This window comes from Pavona decussata, unplaced genomic scaffold (assembly GCF_977016875.1).
Source record: "Pavona decussata unplaced genomic scaffold, jaPavDecu1.1 SCAFFOLD_167, whole genome shotgun sequence".
NCBI lineage: Eukaryota > Metazoa > Cnidaria > Anthozoa > Scleractinia > Agariciidae > Pavona > Pavona decussata.
The window spans coordinates 109,865-131,260 of NW_028145578.1; the positions used below are offsets into that span (position 1 = coordinate 109,865).

At 38.9% G+C, this 21,396-nt stretch overlaps 1 protein-coding gene and 2 pseudogenes across 2 annotated transcripts in view; 2 read left to right on the top strand and 1 right to left on the bottom strand.

Moving 5' to 3' along the window:
• Positions 1-485: 485 nt before the first annotated feature.
• On the top strand, positions 486-14,891 carry LOC146464215 (uncharacterized). Its single transcript, XM_085130037.1, has 4 exons — positions 486-638; positions 9,169-12,293; positions 13,110-13,147; positions 14,172-14,891. The coding sequence occupies exons 1-4, from the start codon at positions 486-488 to the stop codon at positions 14,198-14,200; spliced, it is 3,345 nt and encodes a 1,114-aa protein (XP_084986163.1). The 3' UTR covers positions 14,201-14,891.
• LOC146464216 (uncharacterized) lies at positions 929-2,204 on the bottom strand (annotated as a pseudogene).
• Positions 14,892-17,439: 2,548 nt separating the features above from the next.
• Positions 17,440-21,396, top strand: part of LOC146464217 (cyclin-dependent kinase 7-like) — an 85,544-nt pseudogene continuing 81,587 nt past the window's right edge. Inside the window, exons 1-6 of the transcript XR_014868563.1 lie at positions 17,440-17,498; positions 17,574-17,633; positions 17,974-18,007; positions 19,985-20,052; positions 20,746-20,814; positions 20,919-20,941. The product of XR_014868563.1 is annotated as a cyclin-dependent kinase 7-like (transcript). The remainder of the gene's footprint in view (positions 17,499-17,573; positions 17,634-17,973; positions 18,008-19,984; positions 20,053-20,745; positions 20,815-20,918; positions 20,942-21,396) is intronic.

Genomic DNA, 21,396 nt, shown 5'->3' on the forward strand with positions numbered 1-21,396 from the left:
CCACACAAAACGTGCCTTGCCCCCCCCCCCCCCCCCCACGCCCTGCAAAAAAAAAAAAAATAGATAAATAAATAAATAAATAAATAAAATGACATGATTAGCATTCCTACGTTTTTATACTGCCACAGTATAAAACATAGGATGCTCTGCAGCTCACTTCCTCGCCAAGCAGTGACTGATTAACACAATTTGACAAGTAAAAGCAAGTTTTAGTATATATGTATATGCCTTATTATTCTTATCTGATTGCAGTAGTTGAAAGAGAACACAAGAGAACCACTTTAATGTACGCCATTTTACCCCTACTTTTATCGCAAAAAACCGCTTCAAAGACCATGTCAGGTAACAATCGAGTATTGTTGTACTCAAGAACCCTGAGATTTAAAGAAATTGCCGCCAGCTTCGTTGTAATGCTACAAACATAGGTGCCCGGGCGCTGAGGGCCGATTCGCACTAGAGATCTGAGAGAAGTTTTCCGATGAATTATGGCAAAAGCAGCCGATCAGGTACAACTAAAAATTATGATTATAACGTCTTATCGAATTTACCTGCTTTCTTTACAACGTAACAACCTTAACTTTGAAAAGATTGACAAAGAAAATGCGACGCTGTTGGAACTCAGAAGCAGGTCTCAAAAGGTATTGTTATTTACTTTATTTTAATGAATAGTTTCTTAGAAATAGATTTTGTGTTAAAAATACACGCTAAAAGGTCACGACGTTTCGACCTCTCCGAGGCCATTTTCAAGTGCGAGTAAAAAAAAATAAAAACCTTAGCATAAATATTTTTACAAACAGTTAAAAATCGGTAAGAATGTCATGAACGCTAAAAGGTGATAAGACATGTCAATGACAAGTATTTATAAAGTTTAAAAAGGTCATTAAACAATGAAACAATGAAGTTATAATGAGGCTTGCTAAGAACTGGTCTAAACAAATAATTTAGTGCGGACAAAATCGCATTGCTTTTTTAGTGATGGTTTCAGTTCTTGATAAAAAGCATTTCAAAAATAAGACAATCGAGTTTATTTTGACACTTTCTTAAAAATTGAAAAATTCGCGCAATGTCATTTGCGGCCATGTTGTGCTGCTCCCTCAGGTGTTTTCCGATTGTCGATCCCTTATGCTCCTCAATTCACTGGTGAAGGTGTAGGCACGTGTAGCCGACATAGCCTGCGCATGCATCGCACAGGCCACACTGAAAATGATACACAGCGCATTGTTGATTTACAAGGGGTGGCTTGTCTTCCCTCACTTTTATTTAATCCTTGATCTTCCGACTAGTGTACACCGGGCTGATATCCACATTGATCGTCCGACTGAGGTCTCCAAGTTGTCTGCGCACTACGTTTGCAGATTTCTGATTTTTGAAAGGCAGCACTATTCTGATTGGGGCTTCTTGCTTCTCTGGTACTTGCTGTTGGGTACGTGAATCCTCAGATACTTTTGAATCAATGAACTGACGGATGGTAGAGATCACAAGTTTGTCTGGGTAGCGCAGTCGGGAAAAGATCTCTTTGAGGCGTTCACATTCTTGATGAAAAAGCTTGCACGGTTGAGGATGGTATTCAGCAATGACCGTTTATATCTACTGTTCACTTGGCTGTGGTTATGTAACAGTAGCCCAGTGTCCGTTGGTTTCCTGTACACCTTCGTGTCTAACCGGCATCCATTCCTGATTTTATCCATTCCCAGAAAGGGGAGTCTGCCGTTTTCTTCAAGCTCCATTGTAAAATTGATAGAAGGATGACTGTTGTTCAATGTCGTTAGGAACTCAGAGGCTGTTTCAAAATCAGGCATTGCGCTAAGCGTATCATCTACATAGCGTTTGTAAAAGGCAGGCATCTTGTTTTCGGTTTCTAGCTATTTCTCGATGTTACACATGAATGCGTTAGCCATGAGAGGTCCCATAGCAACACCATCCACCTGTTCGTATAGGTTTCCTTCGAATTGAAAAAGCTGATTTTTGGTTGCAATTCTCAACAGCTCTTCTTGGCTTTTAAGCGTTTTAAAAAAGGTGTTCAAAAGGTATTGTTATTTATTTTATTTTAAAGCATAGAGGTTCTCTGTTTTAAAGCAAATAAGTGTTAGCAGGATATTACTCTTGGTAGGCCATGATTGTTAGGATAGAAAACAGTTTCATTATTTATAATTTCCAACAGAATAAATGTCATTTAAAAAGGTTAAGCGGACGAGCGATCCGGACTAGACCTTATTCTCTTAACCCTATTCAGGCTGCGTGCTGCAGCGTCAAGCTGGCGTTGAATACTTATAACTTCCCAAAAGCGAACACCACCAAACTTGGTGAATTTTCCCAAAAATTTATTTGGTAATAACTTTACAAAATAATTGTTTGCTTACGTGGCTTGCTGTTGTCATAGAAACAATATCTTGACTACCCAATTTTTCTCATCTCATAACGTTTACAATTTTACATCATTTGGTTCTTATTTATTGCTTTGAATAAGTTTTCAACCAATTTGGAGGATTTTCTGCGGTTCCGGTTTTTTCGAAAATGAAGGAGAAATGGAGTCTGTGAAGAACAAATGATTCAGTTATCACGTGATATAACGTCACCAGTCCACTTTGTGGAGCTCAAAGGAAACCGTTTTGGACATGCTATATACCATCCAAGTTCTCAATTGCTTTGAAGTTACGAAATGGGAAGGGAACACAAAGTGACCCCTCGGGTTCAGTTCGAGAACCGGTTTGCCTTCGTACAGTGAACCAGAGCAGTGTTGGGTTAAGAAAAATATTTGGACCCCTCGATTCAATGTCATCTAGACCGTGGATTCACTGGGGGATCCAGGATTTTTTGATGGAGGAGGGGGGGGGGGGGGATCCAAACTTTGATTCAAAAACACTGTTGGATTTTTTTTGCGGCAAATTACTTATCCCCCAGACCTCCGGGTCCCCCTCCCTCTTCCCCCGCTCGCGGTTACACGTTATAATCAATTTAACACCAGTTTCATAGCCCCTTGCCGTGTACATGAATTCTTCTAGTAAAGGATGCACCCTTTGAACATCCTCCTCTTGTGCTTGGTAATAAAGGTTGTACAGATGTCGTCAATATCAACGTTAAGGTCATGATGCAAGTGCATGAGTGCAAGTCCCGTCAACCGCTCCTCAGACATCCTGTTTCTGAGATGTGAATTGACTCCTCGCAAGCCGGAGAATGAACGCTCAGTTTTGGCAGAACTAACATGGAGTGTGCACCCAATTATAAGCAAAACTCGTATGTTCGGATATTTGTCCTCGTCAGCATGTTTTGCACACTCGATAAGATTTCCCGGTAGTGGTAAATTTGGTGTGCGCTTTTTTCAAAAGTATTGCCATTCCTTTAAGACCCTTTAACTCAAAAAGAAATGCGGACGGTGTAGGTAAGTCCTGTTTTCAAACCTGTACCTTTTCTGCTAAATTACGAAGGCTGTCTTGCTTCACCAAGGCAGACGAACCAATGCAAGACGAAGATTTCTGCTCCAGCCTTGCTGTGTTCACTAAATCTTGAATTCATTTCTTCCAACAAATGATCTATGGTATGGCAACATTAACACGACAATGCGATTCCGGGTTTGTATTGTTTTTAAGTGCGTGCCTGCCAGTCAGTGATTCTTGGCGCTGAGACTCTAGCACCAATCTTGTCAGTCAGTCTAGAGGAGTCTTCAAACCATTCATGGCATTCCTCTTCTGTTTGACCTCACCCTGTGAACTGCTTTAATAGTGTCGTCAATCATAGAATAAGCTTGGAAGACATCCTGTTCTTTCTGTTGAAGCTTGGCTGCAATGGGTTAGAGTGGTTCTAGGTTATTATTTGTAATTAAAAAGGTGAAAATGAATCCGAAGGTCTTCAGATTTGCCAAAAGGCCTTGTGCCTTGATTGTAGTCTCACTGGTCCCATCAGTGGAACCAACAGACCGACCTACCACACTCCACAGCAGCAATCAAAATTAGTTCATGAACAGAACGGTCCGCCTGCAAAAGCGAATGAGCATCTAGTGCCCAACTCTTCATCTTTCCCTTACAGTGATCAGTCTGGTGACAGCGAGATCTCTGGAGTGGAAATACCCAAGGAACTGGTATCGTTACTGCGTTTTATTAAGACTCTACTCTAATGCCTTATAAACTAATATAGACTTTCCTTTGCCTCTAAGTGACATAGCGGGGCTATTTACCGGGATATCCTGTGAATTTGCTCTATTTTCTCTTTTCGGATACCGATATGCCAGGATCAAATCAATCTTATATGCTCTCCTTTTTTGCCTGGAATATCAATGGTCTGTTTTCAAAGACATTAGGCGACAAATTACGAAATACTGTAGCGACTTTTTAAGTATGACCAAAAATTTCGATTTCCGAAACATGGAAAAAAGGGAATATTGAAGTTGAAGGCTTCAAGGTTGTGACTACAAATGCCGTAAAAACAGGAAAATGCGGTCGCCACTCGAGGGGCCTAGCTTTGCTTTATAACTAAAAGTCTCAGGATTGGATCTCAGTGGAAAAACAATCGACGAATTTTTTATGGTTTAAAAATCTGAAGAGGTTCACGAAAACTGATAACGACATCTATGTGTGTGGCGCCTATATTCCACCGTACAATTCCATTTACTTCTCTCCTGAACTATTTGAAGAACTTGAAAATGACATCGAAAAATTCTCCTCACTTGGATCAATTCTCCTCATGAAAGATTTCAACTCAAGAACAGGTAAATACGCAGACAATGTCTGCCAAGACGGCAACTCGATTATAGTAAATGATCAATCTAAATCTTCACAATACGCCTTTCAGCGAAATAGCTTTGATGACAATTTAAATAATCACGGGAAAAAGCTCTTAGAAATCTGTCGGAGTGCAGATCTAAGAATTCTGAATGGTCGAATATCTGGTGATTCATTAGGAAGACCCACATTTCATGGAAAATCAGGAGTCAGTGTTGTTGACTATGCAATATTTGATCAAAATTTATTCTCCCATGTGGCGAAATTCATTGTTAGAGAGCCGTCAAGTTTATCAGATCACAGTTCAATAATGGCATGGTACAAATGATTATCACTTAGCCACAACAAATACCAACGATACACTAACCCGTTTACCCAAACAATTTATCTGGGAAAGTAATTCACCACAAAAATTTAAAGCCGCGCTACAATCAAGAGATATACAGAGATTGATACACGATGTTCTTATTGACCCTTATTGACAGTGGGCCAGACAGAAATATCAACACCTCCCTCGATGCAGTAGAAAATATTATTTTAACAACTGCAAAACGCTTTTTAAAAATTAAGGTCATTAAGAAACGACATGTTAGACTGCCTGCTAACAAAAAATGGTTTGATAAAGATTGTCGTCTTAAACGACACGAGTTACGTAAACTTGCTAATTGTTTCTATACTACGTGTATCCGGCCCGTGTCTGAATATGCTTGCCAAGTTTTCCACAATGGTCTGCCTGAGTATCTCTCTGACGAGCTAGAGAAAATTCAGCGCCGTGCACTTAGAATTATTTTCCCAGACTTAGGCTACCAAGAGGCTCTTAAAGAGTGCAACATTACCACCCTCCATCAACGGCGCCAATGGCTGACGGAGAGACTATTCAATGAGATTAAGGACAACAGCCTCCCCAAATTACATGGCCTTTTGCCGCCACGTAATCTTAGTACCGTAGCTTTAAGGAGAAAGCGCGCTTTTAACATACCTATTTGTAGAACAAATAGATTTAAGAATAGTTTTATCATGCATAACGCGGCTATTTTCTAACGTTTTTATCGTATATCCGCGGCTATTTTTTATATTTTACGACGTAGTATCTTTGTTCCTTTGTTTTTTATTTTCACTTATACTGTTATTATTTATTTATAATAGTTTTTTTTTTTTTTATCTTATCGCGTGTTTAGCATTATATATTGTACAGTCCGTAATCCAGCCTCTGGGCTGCAATGGAGTTTTAATAAAGCTATCTATCTATCTCTATCTAACAAGCATAGAGACCCCCTTAATATCACGCTTAAGGAAAACTGAATATCACACCGTCTTAAACCAGTACAAAAGCCTCCTGAAAGAGAAGAGGAAAGAATACTATCATGCTAAGATTTCGGAACTTGAAAAAACAGCAGATAACTCGAACAGCCGAAGCTTTTGGAATTGTTTAAAATCGATGGACGATTCTGTTCAGGAACGTAGTAACCCCCCGATATCGGAAGAAAGTTGGATGTCACACTTCGAATCGCTACACTCTAACGAACCCCTTAATTCACACCACGAAGCGACTCGCAGTGCGTTACATAGACTAGAAAATGCGACTCATCCCAACTCCTTGGACTACCTTATATTTGAACTTGAAATACGTACAGCGGCAAAAAAGCTAAAAAAACAATAAATCTCCATATTCAGATACTGATCAAAAATGAAATGATCAAATCCAGCTTAAACGAGTTAATGCCAGTTTATTTACAGCTATTTAACAAGGCCCTTAGCTCAGGTACAATGCCTCAAAATTGGTGCGATGGTCTTAAAACTGGATCTAAAACTGATCTCTCAAATTCGTGGAATCTGTATTTCTAGTTGTCTTGGCTCAATTCTTAATCAAGGACTCCTCGAACACGTTCAGTCGCATAACATTCTTCATAAATCTCAAATTGTTTTTTTAGCAAAAAATCGAACAGCAGACCATGTCTTTACACTACGAACACTAGTAGATAAATATGTCAAATCTCACCAAACAAAAGTATACGCATGTTTTGTGGACTTTAGAAAAGCGTTTGATTCTGTCTGGCACGATGGACTTATGTACAAGTTGTTACAAATCAATGTCGGAGGAAACTTTTATGAAATTATCAAAAGTTTATACTCGAATTCTACGTGTTCTGTTAGAATTGGAAATAGTCAAACGCGATCTTTTCAATACAGTAGAGGTGTGCGTCAAGGCTGTATTTTAAGTCCTCTGCTCTTTAATCTATATGTTAATGATTTAGCCTTTTCGTTCAACAATATTTTGTCTGACCCGTTTGTACTACCAAATGGCACCAAACTCAGTTCATTATTTTATGCAGATGACTTAATTATATTGTCACGATCAAAATTGGGATTACAAAATTGCCTTAACAGTTTATCATCATTTTGCAACTCATGGATTTTAAAAATAAACCCTAAGAAAACCAAGATAATGATTTTTCAAAAAAGCACAAAAAAATGCTATTATACCTTTCACATAGGCAATGAATTAATAGATATAGTACAAGACTACGCTTACTTAGGAACTCGCATTTCGTCTTCCGGAAATTTCACACTTTCGCTTGAACATCTTCGACAAAGAGCTCTTCATGCTTTCTTTAGTCTAAAACGACACACTGATTTTAGTACACTGAAACCTTCCCTTGCATGTAAAAGTTTTGACACAATGATTCAGCCAATTCTAACCTACAATAGTGAAGTGTGGGGTGCCTTTGTTAAATCAGATTTTAAGTGGGAAGGCTCCAGAATTGAAAAAACACATTTACATTTCTGTAAACGCTATTAAGAAGTACATAATAAGTCATCCAACGTTGCATGTAGAGCTGAACTTGGCAGATTTCCTCTAATCGTTGACATAAATAAAAAGATACTTAATTACGTACACTACCTCCAAGGAAAGGATGAACATTCTATAGTAAAACAATCCCTAAGAATATCTGTTGACCTTCATTATAGCGGTCAAACTAGTTTTTACTCCAGTCTCATGAAGATGAGTGAATACTATAATTTCCCCAACTTTAATTATTACACATTGAATGAAAATAACATCAAACAATATATAGATCTTATGAAAAAGAAATATATCTCTTATTGGCACCAAACCCTTCAACACTCACAAAAACTTAACTTTTATTACACAATCAAAAAAACTTATGGCCCCTCTGCTTACCTAGATCTCACAAGGAAAAACGCTTCTAGGAAAGCATTAGTAAAACTAAGAATAAACAGCCACCAGCTTTTGATTGAAACAGGAAGATACGACAACATACCCCGTAATGAAAGGGTGTGTAATGTTTGCAACTGTAAAACCATTGAAGACGAAATTCATTTTTTATTAGATTGCCCAAGTTACTCTTCTTTAAGAGATATGTTCTTTATTAAAATAGAACCTAGCCTTCCATTTACACGATTATTAGTAAAAGAAGCTTTACTATCGCATATAATGAACTCAACTGACTATTTTATAAACATTCAATTAATTTCATTTGTTTCCTCGTGCTTCGAATTGAGAGATAAACTTCTCTCCGGAATGATTACTTCTACTTTATGAATAGTTTAAAATAAGCAAAGACTTCAGTTACTTTAGTTATTTTTTTATTATTATTTATTATATTTTTATTTTTATTTTATTTTATTCGATTTTAAGTTCCTTAAGGAATTAGTTAACGAATCAATGATTAGCTATGAAAAGCTTTTGCAATACTGTATTTGTTATAGTCATGCAAATAAAGCTTGTTGTTGTTGTTCCCTGTCCCATGGGAACGATATGCAGGAATATAGTGCTTTGTGAGCAGACGCGAGCAGACAACTAAAGGGTACACTCCCCCCTCCCCCCCCCCCCCCCAAAAAAAAATCCGTCTTTTAATATTCTTGGAATTTGGTTTAATGACAAAATGATTTTAAAAAATCAAACAATTGAATAGGGATATGCTCTGCTGTTGTTGCAAGAATTTAAGTGTCAAACAAGTCGTAAAACCCTCCCATGGATCGATCATCCGCCGACACTGGGACTGTGCGCACAGCGGGTTCTGGCTGCAATCTACCGGGTGCCAAATTATTAAACATCTACATGAAATCCCGTTGCTGTTCTCGTTTAATAGTGAACTTTGATTATGACTTATTTAGGTTGTTCATCCAGCCGATAGAGTTTGTGTCTTTAACTAGCTGCAATATATCCCGTAATGTTCAGTGCCAAAGTATTCAACCTCACTAAATTTCATTGTTATTTCCTTGCATCACATCGATAAATAATAATTCCCCTATGCATTTTACAACCAAAATTAGAAACGTTACATGACGTCTTACATTGGGAATTACGAAAAATACGATACACATCACGTCAAGAACGTGCGACAAAGAATCAATCTGTTAGAAGCAAATAGTAGAAAAGCCGTATGTGAACCTTAGTAATTATTACCACTCTCCTGGTGATTTCCAGATCGCTTTCAAGTACCATCAGCAAGCTAGTAGTATCACCAAAGAATTTGAAAGCAAAAGTTCGAAAGGAACGTCATACATGAACCGTGGTATTGCTTGCAATCGCCTCGGTGAATTCGAGAAGGCTATCGAGTTTTATCAGCAAGCCCTTAGTATCATGAAAGAAGTTGGGAACAAAGATTCAGTAGGAAGCGTATATACGAACCTCGGTAATGCTTACGACTCTCTTGGTGATTTCAAGACAGCTATCAAGTTCCATCAGCAAGCTCTTAGTATCATGAAAGAAGTTGGGAGCAAAGATTCAGAAGGACACGTATATACGAACCTCGGTAATGCTTACGACGCTCTTGGTGATTTCAAGACAGCTATCAAGTTCCATCAGCAAGCTCTTAGTATCATGAAAGAAGTTGGGAACAAAGATTCGGAAGGAAGGGTATATATGAACCTCGGTAGTGCTTACCGCTCTCTTGGTGATTTCAAGACAGCTATCAAGTTCCATCAGCAAGCTCTTAGTATCATGAAAGAAGTTGGGAACAAAGATTCAGAAGGACACGTATATACGAACCTCGGTAATGCTTACAACTCTCTTGGTGATTTCAAGACAGCTATCAAGTTCCATCAGCAAGCTCTTAGTATCATGAAAGAAGTTGGGAACAAAGATTCAGAAGGAAGCGTGTATATGAACCTCGGTAATGCTTACAACTCTCGTGGTGATTTCAAGACAGCTATCAAGTTCCATCAGCAAGCTTTTAGTATCATAAAAGAAGTTGGGAACAAAGATTCAGAAGGACGCGTATATGCGAACCTCGGTAATGCTTACCGCTCTCTTGGTGATTTCAAGACAGCTATCAAGTTCCATCAGCAAGCTCTTAGTATCATGAAAGAAGTTGGGAACAAAGATTCAGAAGGAAGCGTATATATAAACCTCGGTAGTGCTTACCGCTCTCTTGGTGATTTCAAGACAGCTATCAAGTTCCATCAGCAAGCTCTTAGTATCATGAAAGAAGTTGGGAACAAAGATTCAGAAGGACACGTATATATAAACCTCGGTATTGCTTACTGCTCTCTTGGTGATTTCAAGACAGCTATCAAGTTCCATCAGCAAGCTCTTAGTATCATGAAAGAAGTTGGGAACAAATATTCAGAAGGAAGCACGTATGCGAACCTCGGTAATGCTTACTGCTCTCTTGGTGATTTCAAGACAGCTATCAAGTTCCATCAGCAAGCTCTTAGTATCATGAAAGAAGTTGGGGACAAAGCTTCAGAAGGAACTGCATACGGTGCGCTTGGTAGTGATTACTTCTCTGAAGAGGATTATGAAAAAGCTACCAAGTGTTATCAGCGAGCTCTTAATATCGCCAAAGAAGTTGGGAACAAGCTCTTAGAGGGACATCTGCATAAGGCGCTTGGTTCTGTGTATTTCTCTCTTGGTAACCTTAAGGCAAGTTTGGAGTTCTATCAGCAAGGTCTTAGGATCGTTAAAGAAGTTGGTAGCAAAAATTCAGAAGGATACGCTTATAAGAGCATTGGAACTGTTTATTTCTGGCGTAGAGATTTCAAGACAGCTATCGAGTACCATCGGAAAGCTCTAAGTATCGCTAAAGAAACTGGAGACAAAATGCTCGAAGCAACTGCATATGAGCGTCTTGGTGGTGATCACATTCTCCACGATGTTTGTACAGCTGAGGATTTTTATAAATGTAGTGTACGATTATTTGATGAACTTAGGGGTCTTCTTCAATCGAATGACAGATGGAAAATTGACTTCCGGAACCAATTTAAGGCTTGCTACATCAACTTATGGGTTGTTCAGTTACTACAGTACAAGATAATGGAGGCGCTTTGTACAGCTGAGCGTGGACGTGCACAGGCTCTGATGGATCTTATGGAATCACAGTACGGCGTTGAATCAGTTCATCCAGGATTTGCTGAGAAGACGAGTATAATCTCTTCCATCCCAAGCCACCTTCCATCGCAAACGATATTTTTTGCTGAAGCCCCCAGTTTTCTCATCTTCTGGGTGCTGCAAAAAGGAAGTCTTTGCCACTTCAAGCGAAAGAAAATCGGTCTTTGCCAGTTTGAGCTAAAGAAAATCAGTGATAGTTTGGAGTCTCTGACTCACAAAACATACAAACAGATTGGAGTCTTTAAAAAAGTCATGTGTGAGAACCGCTCCTTGGATGGGCCAGCAGATGAAGAATCTGAAGAGGTTCCTTATCGAAATCGCGATGAAAAATCAAAGGCATCTGCAGAAGGCGAAGGCGATGCTTTAAAGGCGTTGTCCGATGTGGTCCTGGGACCGATTTCACATCTGCTACAAAGCGATGAAGTTATCATTGTTCCTGATGGTCCACTATTTTTGGTTCCCTATGCTGCACTTCTGGACCAACATTCTAGGTACTTGTCTGAAACGCTCACAATTCGACTGGTGCCTACACTGACAAGTTTGAAGCTAATGACAGAGTGCCCTGAGGGGTACCACAGTACGTCTGGTGCACTGCTTGTTGGGGATCCATGGATGGAAGGTATCCGTTACAGAGGAAGTAGAATCCTGCAGCTTCCGGCTGCCAAAGAGGAGGTGGAAATGATCGGTGCTATTCTGAACATCAAACCTCTGACTGGGAAAGAGGCAACAAAAGCTGAAGTGTTGAGCAGGCTAAACTCAGTGGCCTTGGTACACATTGCAGCCCATGGCCGTGCGGAAACTGGTGAAATTTTCTTGTCTCCTGATCCAACGGTGGCTAAGAAAAAACTCAAACAGGAAGACTTCCTTTTGACTATTGCTGATGTGTTAAATGCCAAACTTCGAGCAAGATTGGTTGTCCTAAGCTGCTGCCATAGCGGCCGAGGGAAGATCAAGGCTGAGGGTGTGGTGGGTCTTGCGCGTGCTTTTTTGGGTGCCGGTGCTCGTTCTGTCCTTGCATCACTGTGGGCCATTGATGACGAAGCTACTCTGCAGTTTATGAGATACTTCTACGAGCATTTGGCGGAAGGACAACGTGCCAGTAAGGCTCTCCACCAGACCATGAAACAAATTCGGGAATCTGACAACTTCAGTGACATTAAATACTGGGCTCCGTTTGTGCTGATCGGTGATGACGTTACATTGAATTTTGGTCACTTGAGGTAAGTTGTTTGAGCTTAATTGTAAAAGTCACCGTTTAATATTTATTCATTTAAAGGATTTGAAAACCTCTCAACCCTATCAGCCTAGGTCCCCAAATTCGAAGCGTAAAGCTGAGCGGCTTTCATTCGCGTAAATGGGTACATCTTTAAGTTTGGTCTGCGAATTCTTAAGTTTGGTAGCCTGGTGACTGTCCTTCATTAATGAATATTTGCTTTTATTAACCGAGTAAATAAGGTAATTTTGTCACGGTAAAAAGATTCGAGTGCTGACATTTCGAGCGAAGGGCTAACACTCGAAACGTCAGCACTCTTATCTCACTTTATGGTGGCCAAATTACGTCTTCAGCTCTGTTAATAAAACCAAGTATTTGTCCCCACTCCCGAGTGACGATCTCTTTACCAGGGCAGTGGTAGGCCCAGGCCGTGAGCGGAACACGAAAGCCACTGCGTTACATTGTCCTTGCAAGTGGTGGCCACAAGTGACGTTTTTAACTACATCTCCATAAACTCGTTGTGGGAGCTGTTGGCTGAGGATTGCAAAATCATCTTCGGCAATACGTATGGAGAAGTAGATCCGTATAACAGGGCCACTTGTGGCACGTGTGTGTGTCGTGAGAAGGGAAAAGCAGCTCTCCGTGGCTGCCACCTTGGTTTTATTCAGTGCTGTGAGCATTGGTAAGATTCTGACAATACCCCGAAATCGAATTCGAAGCCGGTGTGGTGTCCTTGTTGCTGTCTAAAGGTTGCCTTCATTAAAAGGTATTTTGTTGTTGTGAGCGGATGGTCATACATGTGCTATTTTCTTTCTTGTTTCAGTAATGTTTCAGATCACGGAGAAAGAACTTTCGACGATGGTAAGTTGCAGTAATGTGAACTTTTATTCCGTTATCTGTCATACAATGGAAAAAAACAGTGTTAATTACGGCAGTCCGAGTCACCATCATAAAAGGATTCAGTCAAATCTGTAAGACCAACCCTTATAAACGGCCACTTTTCAACAATTGCAAAATCACCCCTCCCCCCACCCCCCCTTCACCCACCCCGTCTTCCACCCACACATACACAATCATGCAAAGTTGAATCCTTACACAGCGACCGTGAACACTTTGGGTGCGGATGATTTGAAAATCGCTCTAGTTTTGATTAGCGACCACTTAATACATGGTCTGATCTCAGCATGCCGGAAAATATAATAACGAGTAGTTGTTTCATTCCAATCATGATGACAGTGAATTTTTCTCTCATACTAGAACGTTTTGTTTTTTCTCACAAGAGTATGTTTGTTGTCCACTGGTGCTACTCATATTTGTGGAAACTCTTAAGTATGCACTGAAGTGTGGGGGTCGGCTTTATGCAAGGGGCCCTGAACAGAACACCTCCCGAAAACAACTTCCTAGGTATATTATTTTGGGAGTATTCAACTGAATTTAGATTTTCACTAAGGTTATTTCCCCCCGGGAGTAGGGGGGGGGGGGTGGGGTACTGAGTGGAGTTTTGAATAGCTTTAGATGGAGTTGTGCCACTGAGACTTTGAAACCTTGATCCTACACCAAACCATGTTCTAGATTCGACACAAAAAATCCTCCCCATCCTAGACTTGAGTCTTAATTTTTATTCCCGCGACCTTTTTTCAAACCAATTTTTTTTCATTGACATTCTATTCTACAACAAAACTCTCCGACTTCTATACCCTTTCCCAGACCTAACTGCTTCAACAATATACCCTTGGCAGCAGCATATACCTATATAGCATAAAAGTTATGGGAGTAGCCCTCTCCCCCGTGGGCTTTACAACAAGTTGCAGTGGTACTTGGAATTTGGGTTTATTGAATACCGTGATTACACATGTTAACATTTAATCATACGATGTCTGTTAAGTTCCAGAACAGCCAGGCAAAACACTCTGATAATCCAAAGGATGCTGCAGGAAACATTCCTAGCATTGGATGATAATGTTGATGACAGATGACAAAGATCCGCAGTTATTGCATTGCAAAACGTAATTTTTTTCTAACCCGGCCAACAAGCCTAGTGATAGAGTTGTTGTGTAATACATTTTTGACCATGTTCAGTATTTTCAGAGATAATAAATTACAGACGGCAAGGCTGTTCCTTACAGCAGAAAAAAAGGACGAAAACAAAGAATTTGGATGTATAAATGAAAAACTATTTGTACAAAAATTGCCCGAAATTTCGGTTCGAAAAGCAAACCATGTAAATGTCTGCTAATGACCCTTGTATGCTTTTTACTTAATGACTATGAATTAAAAGAAAAATGCAAAAAAAAAAAGATTAAAATCTCATAAGTAAAACTAACATAAGGCAATATTTCTTGAGCTATGTTTCATAAATCCAGGTATACATAAATATGAATATATGAAACATATATTTCAACTGCGGGTGAAAAGTTGAATAGAAGCAAGACCCTCGTACTTACTTACGCAACTTAGCCGCTTTCTGTGAGGGTCTTCATATTCGTTTATTCATCCTCCACGGGTATATTACAAACTCACAATATGTGATTAGCTCCCAGTTGGCTTGATAGCTCAGTTGGTAGTTCACTACACCGGTATCGCAGAGTTCATGGGTTCGAATCCCTTTCAACAGGGGCACCCAGCGACAGTTTTCTCTCAGATACTTAAAAACACAATTTTAGGCTATCTGGAGTGCCTTTAAAGCTCTGTAGGTTCATTTCAGGCCGCGGTAAAATAATTTTATCTGTTCGGTCATTCTAAGGGAACTTGAGTATTTTTGAAATTACTAGCCAGGGCATCTTTGTCCATTTCCCGAAAACCTTAGGACTTATTTCCTTTCCGAAAATCTTAGCTGACCTTTCTTCGGTACCCAAAACCAAATTTTTATCAATCACGAACGTTCGAGGTGAAAATTTCCCTTTAGAAAATTGAAGGGGATTAAGGGCCTTCCGAACAGATAATTTACCGAAACGATCCGTTGGGTGCCCCTGTTTCAAGTCTAAATTTTTTTAGACCTTCTTTTCGCAACCTTCTAAGTTGCGTAAATAACTTCAAGGGCCTTTCTTCTATCTAATAATTTTATAATATAGTCAAACACAGGGTAAAATACCGATTATCCAAAGGAAACATGTGGGTAATCGAAATAGGAAATGACGTTACCGTAAAGCAATTAGATTACGCCCCAAATCGGCAAAATCCTGCTGCTCCAACAGTTAATGTACATACGCAGTAGTTGATCAATAATTGTAAGTTTAACTCGATCGGTGAAAGTTATATGTAAGTGTACTTGTATTGTCTTTTTTTCAAAGGTATGGTTGCTTTTGTACTGTTGTTTAATACTTGCATTAATCGAGGCCTGAGCTGAAAATTTGTTCAGTATAGAGCAGTTTTGATTCTTCGTTAATCTGGCTTTAGTAGCTTGACTTTCGGCCTCTTATGCTGTGGAAACCACAGACCAAAGCAAAGGGTGGTGGAGAAAAAAATTCATAATTTCATGCTAGCTCGAGACTTTCTTAGGCCCAGTTCAGACGCCGAACTTTTTATGAGCCGAACTTCATTCAAATTAAGGTCGGCCCAAATCACGAGAATCGCGCCTTTTGATTCAGACGCCGAACTTAATTAGCCGAACTTTAGTTTACTTAAAGCAAAACCAATCAAAATGTCAGCGGTTTTCTATTATTATTATTATTATTATTATTATTATTATTATTATTATTATTATTATTATCATTATTATTATTATTATTACTATTATATTATTATTATTATTATTATTATTATTATTATTATTATTATTCATTTGTGATACGTTTTAATAATTTATGTATTAGGCTCGGCTCATGAAAAGTTTGACGTCTGAATCAAAGCTGTTCCAAAGCCGAAATTCCTGGCTAAGGCAGGCGGGAAGAACGGCTGAGCCGTTCCAAATTAAAACAGCCGTTCTCGACTGATTCAGACGCCAAACTTTTCATGTACTTAATTCGAGGTATTAGGTTTGGTTCACGAAAAGTTCAGCGTCTGAACCGGGCCTTAGCCTTGCAAAAGACGTCGCTGGTCAGTTTTCAGTTTGAAAAAATACCGTTCGCCAGCCTTTGCCTTTTACATATTACGCTGAAAAATGTAAAGTATTGTATAAACACCATGAAATATTCAAAATAAACAAGTTCAGTTAACAAACGCATTTGTCAGTGGTTATATATTTCTCCGTGAAGAAAAAAAAGAGAAGCAAGTTAAAGCAAAACCCAACAGTACAATAACCGGCCAGTAGCACGAAATTTTGCACGTGTGTCATTTTGTGAATTCGGGTGATGATTGTTGGATTGCGGGACAAAATTTTAGTGAATTTAGACTACAGTGAAACCTGTGATGAGCGGAAGCCTTCGGAATCCTTGATAGTGTTAATACACTTGATCAGAATTATACATTATAGTTAATTATAAACCTCCTTATATGTCCTCGTTTATTATTATCCCCACATCTTCGAGGATGGGTACATTTTAGTTAAAAACTCGACACCAGTTGTAACAGTCTATAGTAAAATACGGTACACGGACAGTCGTAATACACACTTTTGGACTTTGCAGACTCTTTTTCTCGGAAAGGGGAGTTGGCATCAAGAAACATCCTCTCATCTAACGTTTTGGTATGAAATGGCCTGATGCTGGAGGCTCACAGCCAATACAAGCCTTACGGATGTTCCTCACATTCCTCAAACTTAGTCGTTAGTTGGTGGTGTCACATATACAACTCTCTTTAAAGTATGTGTGGGAGACTAGACCAAAATCTGCTAAATGAAGAAACGGATTCACATAAAGAATGATAAACGAAGGGTGAGTTTACACCCGGGAGTTTCTCCACGACGAAAAGCCCTGAGTAATTTGTTACTTCCAGTCTCTCTACTTGTACGTACTGGCTCCTGCTTCTACCAAAATTTGTTCATACATCCTTTGTTGCCCATTCCTGAAAATATCATAAAAGAAGTAAATCAGTTAAATTTCAAATTCCTATGGAAAGATAAGGATGAAGTAAATAGTTATGAACAAAGCGACCTAAAAATGACAGATACTAGTACATTTACGCGCGGGCTCTGGAGACGAGTTTGGCTTGTCTTGGGCACTGGGCTCTAAAGTGATCTGCTAGTACTCAGGCCCACCACAGCCTATTACATGAAAACAAAATGGAGGGAAGTTGGAAACGTTGCAAGGACATTGACTTCCTGGGCGAAGGACAGGTAAATGCAATAATATGTGAGGTTCATTGATCGATCCAATGGTTGTATATTCTAAAAGAGATAATTTTTGGGCAGTTTGCGACGATGTATAAAGCTGAAGATCAGGAAACTCATTCGATTGTAGCAGTGAAGAAGGTAATTATAGAACATGGAAGTACTTCCATCTATAGCTGACAGCTAATCAATTTTTTTTCTGTATTTGACCTATGTTTTTTGTTGTTGTTTAAATTAGATGAAAGGGCTTTTGTTTAGTCATGTGATATCTCATCTTGCTGATCAGCTGCAGAATTTCAATGAGTTTGATTATCTATAAAACAAATTGTTTTACATCCAAGCCATCTGGTAGAATTATTCTACCAGCTGGCTTGGATGTGGGATACTTGTACACTGGCTTATTGTTGACGGAAGCTGGTGATTTGCCCGGATTCTTTATGTCCTAAGCTATGTAAATTTTATTGTAATGTTTCTTTTACAGATCAAACTTGGGCAAAGGAGTGAAGCGAAAGATGGTCAGTCATAATAATAATAATAATAATAATAATAATAATAATAATAATAATAATAATAACAATAATAATAATAAAACAAAAACAAGATAAATAGATGTTTCTCTGGATTGTGCTTATTGGTTAACAGTTAGTTTATTGTTATTTTTACCAGGCATCACTATAACATATGTTATGCACTAGTCAATTGAAACCCCCACCCCCCCGGACCCGGGACAGATAGGGGATTTGACAAAGGCCCTGATCAAATCATACCAAAACCTCCAGCCCCTGGGGAAAACCTTGAGATCAAATTCCCCTCCCCCTGGGAACAAACTGGCAAGGGATTAAATAAAAAAACCCAAGCCAAACAAAACAAGACAAAAAGAAACCATTCACACAGAATTGATCAGGAACAAAATATACGTTAATAAGGCATTATTTTTCTTTTAATACATCTTAATAAAAGTTGCCGCGGATTATTAAATTTTGCAAGAACATGAATTTCACATTACAACAGAGCATTTCTGAACAGTGATAGCTTTGAAAATGTTAAACAGCACATTCAGTGTAAAGCCGCTTTCCACTTGGTGTATCTACAAGTCCCACGCATTCGAAATGAAACCACTCTATAGGGTAGCCAGGATTATCACAAACAATCATATTGGGTACAAGAGTAACAGGACTGCACGGCTCCCTAGGGCGTGTTTTAGCCTTTTTTATAATTTGGCTCTCACGGGTATATATTTGATTAACCGCCCTCTCAGCCTGGCAGGTCTTTGTGGATTTCATTGAGCAACGGTTGTTGCTCTATTAAATGCCAGTCTTTCATGAGGATTTGTTTTAAGTTTGGCACTGCTGGGTGGTGTTGTGTAACGAAAGCGAAGATTCGTTTGTTCTCCTTTGGTTTTTGAAGGAGTGCTAGTTTCCTGTTTTCAAATTGCACTTCTGAGAGGGTCCTTTGAACAAGGTTCTCGGGATAACCTTTTTCCTGTAGGCGTGATTTAGGATTTTGAATTTGCTCTTCAAATATTTTTTTAGAAGAGTTTGTTCTGAGAAGTCTCAGTGCTTTGCCTTTGATGAAACCTTTTTTGACCCCTGGAGGGTGGCACGAAGAGAAGTGCGTAAATAGAAATGTTTCATAGATTTGAAGTGCATATGCACATCAAGAACTGAATTGCTTCTGAATCTTTCACCTTTACAAATGTTTGTATCCAGAAATGTTTCTGTTTCTGAAATTTTAGCCGTAAATTTAATTGTGGGGTGGTGTTTGTTTGCTTTCTCAATGAACTGCATTATCTCCTCTCCTTAAAGTCCAGAGGGAAAATACATTTCAACCTTAGCTGTGAGATATTGGCAAAGGCGACTGCCATGTACCATGGGTTTGTAGGCAGAGTTTTCCATAGAACTGGAATGAATTTTCTTCTTTCTTTTGAATTGCCTTGAAACCAAATTTTGCGGAGCATTTTGCCAATAATCATCCAATATGGATGGCGCTAAAATGACAACTTGCAATCGATTGACATTACGACGAACTTTGGTACCTGTCAACCACAGTCAAATTTCCCTGATTCCCTGAGGTGGGGACATATAAAGAAGCAAAACACATCTTATATACGACCCCCAGGGGAAAGATCTCTAATCAAAAGTGCTTATATGCCCCTTTTATCCCCCTGCCTGTCTCGGGTCTGGGGGGGGGGGGGGTGGGGGTTTCAATTGACTAGTGCATTAGATTGTAAGGCATCTACATTAATCATTTATGTATTTTTGAACTGAAACTTTTTTCATGATTGCTGTTTGTCTGGTGTCCATTGGTCTGTGAACACAAATTTGTAAATTATCTGTGTAGAGATATACTATAGGGTTTTGTTGCAGTCATCAACGATCCTTTGTGAGACATGACAGAAATGACTATTTGATATTCAAAGGACATATATTGTGTTTCAACCCACTGTTACTTTTATGCAGTTAACCAGGCTTATATGGTAGTCTTATTTGTAGGAATTAACAGAACTGCATTGCATGAAATCAAGCTTCTACAGGAACTCGGACATCCTAACATAATTGGGGTAGGTAATAGAAAGGTTATTGAGAGGTGGGACCCACCATGGACATTGTCAGAAGTGTAAAATACATTCTATAACCAAAAATTAAAAAAATTTGATGGAAAACAATTCACATTGATGGTTGCATAACCACGTTAGCTGAGTCATTAAAAGGTAGGCATAGTGTCGTGAGTATTAATAATATCTTTGTTTTTATTGTGTGAATTAAAGGAACAGTAACTAAATACTGGTAGTAGTCTTTGTAGTAGGTATCAAAAGTGGTGGAGGGGAGGATATTAGGAAGTGCGTGAATCATGAGGTACAAATGCAAGATTGGAAAAAGGGGCGTCCTACCCTCCCCTCCCCTGTTTTCCTTGACTTACACTTGGTGCTTGTGTCAGTTACACTCTGCGCTCATGAATTCAACCTCTTCCCTTTTAGGAGTCCGCAACTCGCATTTATTCATAATTTATGGTCTAAATCTGTTTTGGTTTGAAAGTTTAAAACCAGAACTATTGATTTTTAATCTGTGTATCCAGATTATTGTAATGATTCTGAGACAGAAAAATAAAAACTAAACTGGTTAATATTTTCACAAGATAGGTGAAAGCACATTACTACTTTCAGTGATAGTTTGTGCATCAACTGTTACTAACAATCCTGTGGGTACTAAAATAATGAAGCAATCTTAAGTATTACTGTTTCTTTTCTTCCTAGCTTTTTGATGTGTTTGGTCACAAATCCAACATTAGTCTTGTGTTTGATTTTATGGAGACAGATCTTGAGGTAACTTTAATTTAAGTGACTTGAATTTGCAGTATTTTTTAATACATGGTACATTTCATTGGGTGTGGTGTCCTATCAATAACTGCTGAGTGTTTCAATCTCAGGTTGTAATAAAAGATACATATATGTTATTTACCGGGCGGGAGGTCCGTATGGGAAAAAACTGTGCCCGAGGTCTTGAGTACGGCCCGAGGCCGAAGGCCGAGGGCCGTACTCAAGACCAAGGGCACAGTTTTTTCTCATACGGACCGACCTAGACCGGTAAATAACTTATTTATTTTTTTCTGTTTGTTTGCTTTTTTTTCGCTGGGACGTTTGTAAGAGTGTAAGTTTAAGGCTGGAGGAGGAAAGTGGTAACAAAATCCTATGAAACAAATGTAAATAGGGCATCAATTTAAGTGGCATGTTTATAGGAAGTTTAATTTTATTTTCACTCGCAAGTCATCATGTAAAAAAAGAAAAAACCATTTAAGAGTCATTGAAATGACAATCATCTGTCAAACGTCAAAAGTGGATGAATGTTGACACGCTGCAAATGATGACACGCATGTCCAAAAGGTCTAAAAATATCGATCGAGTGAT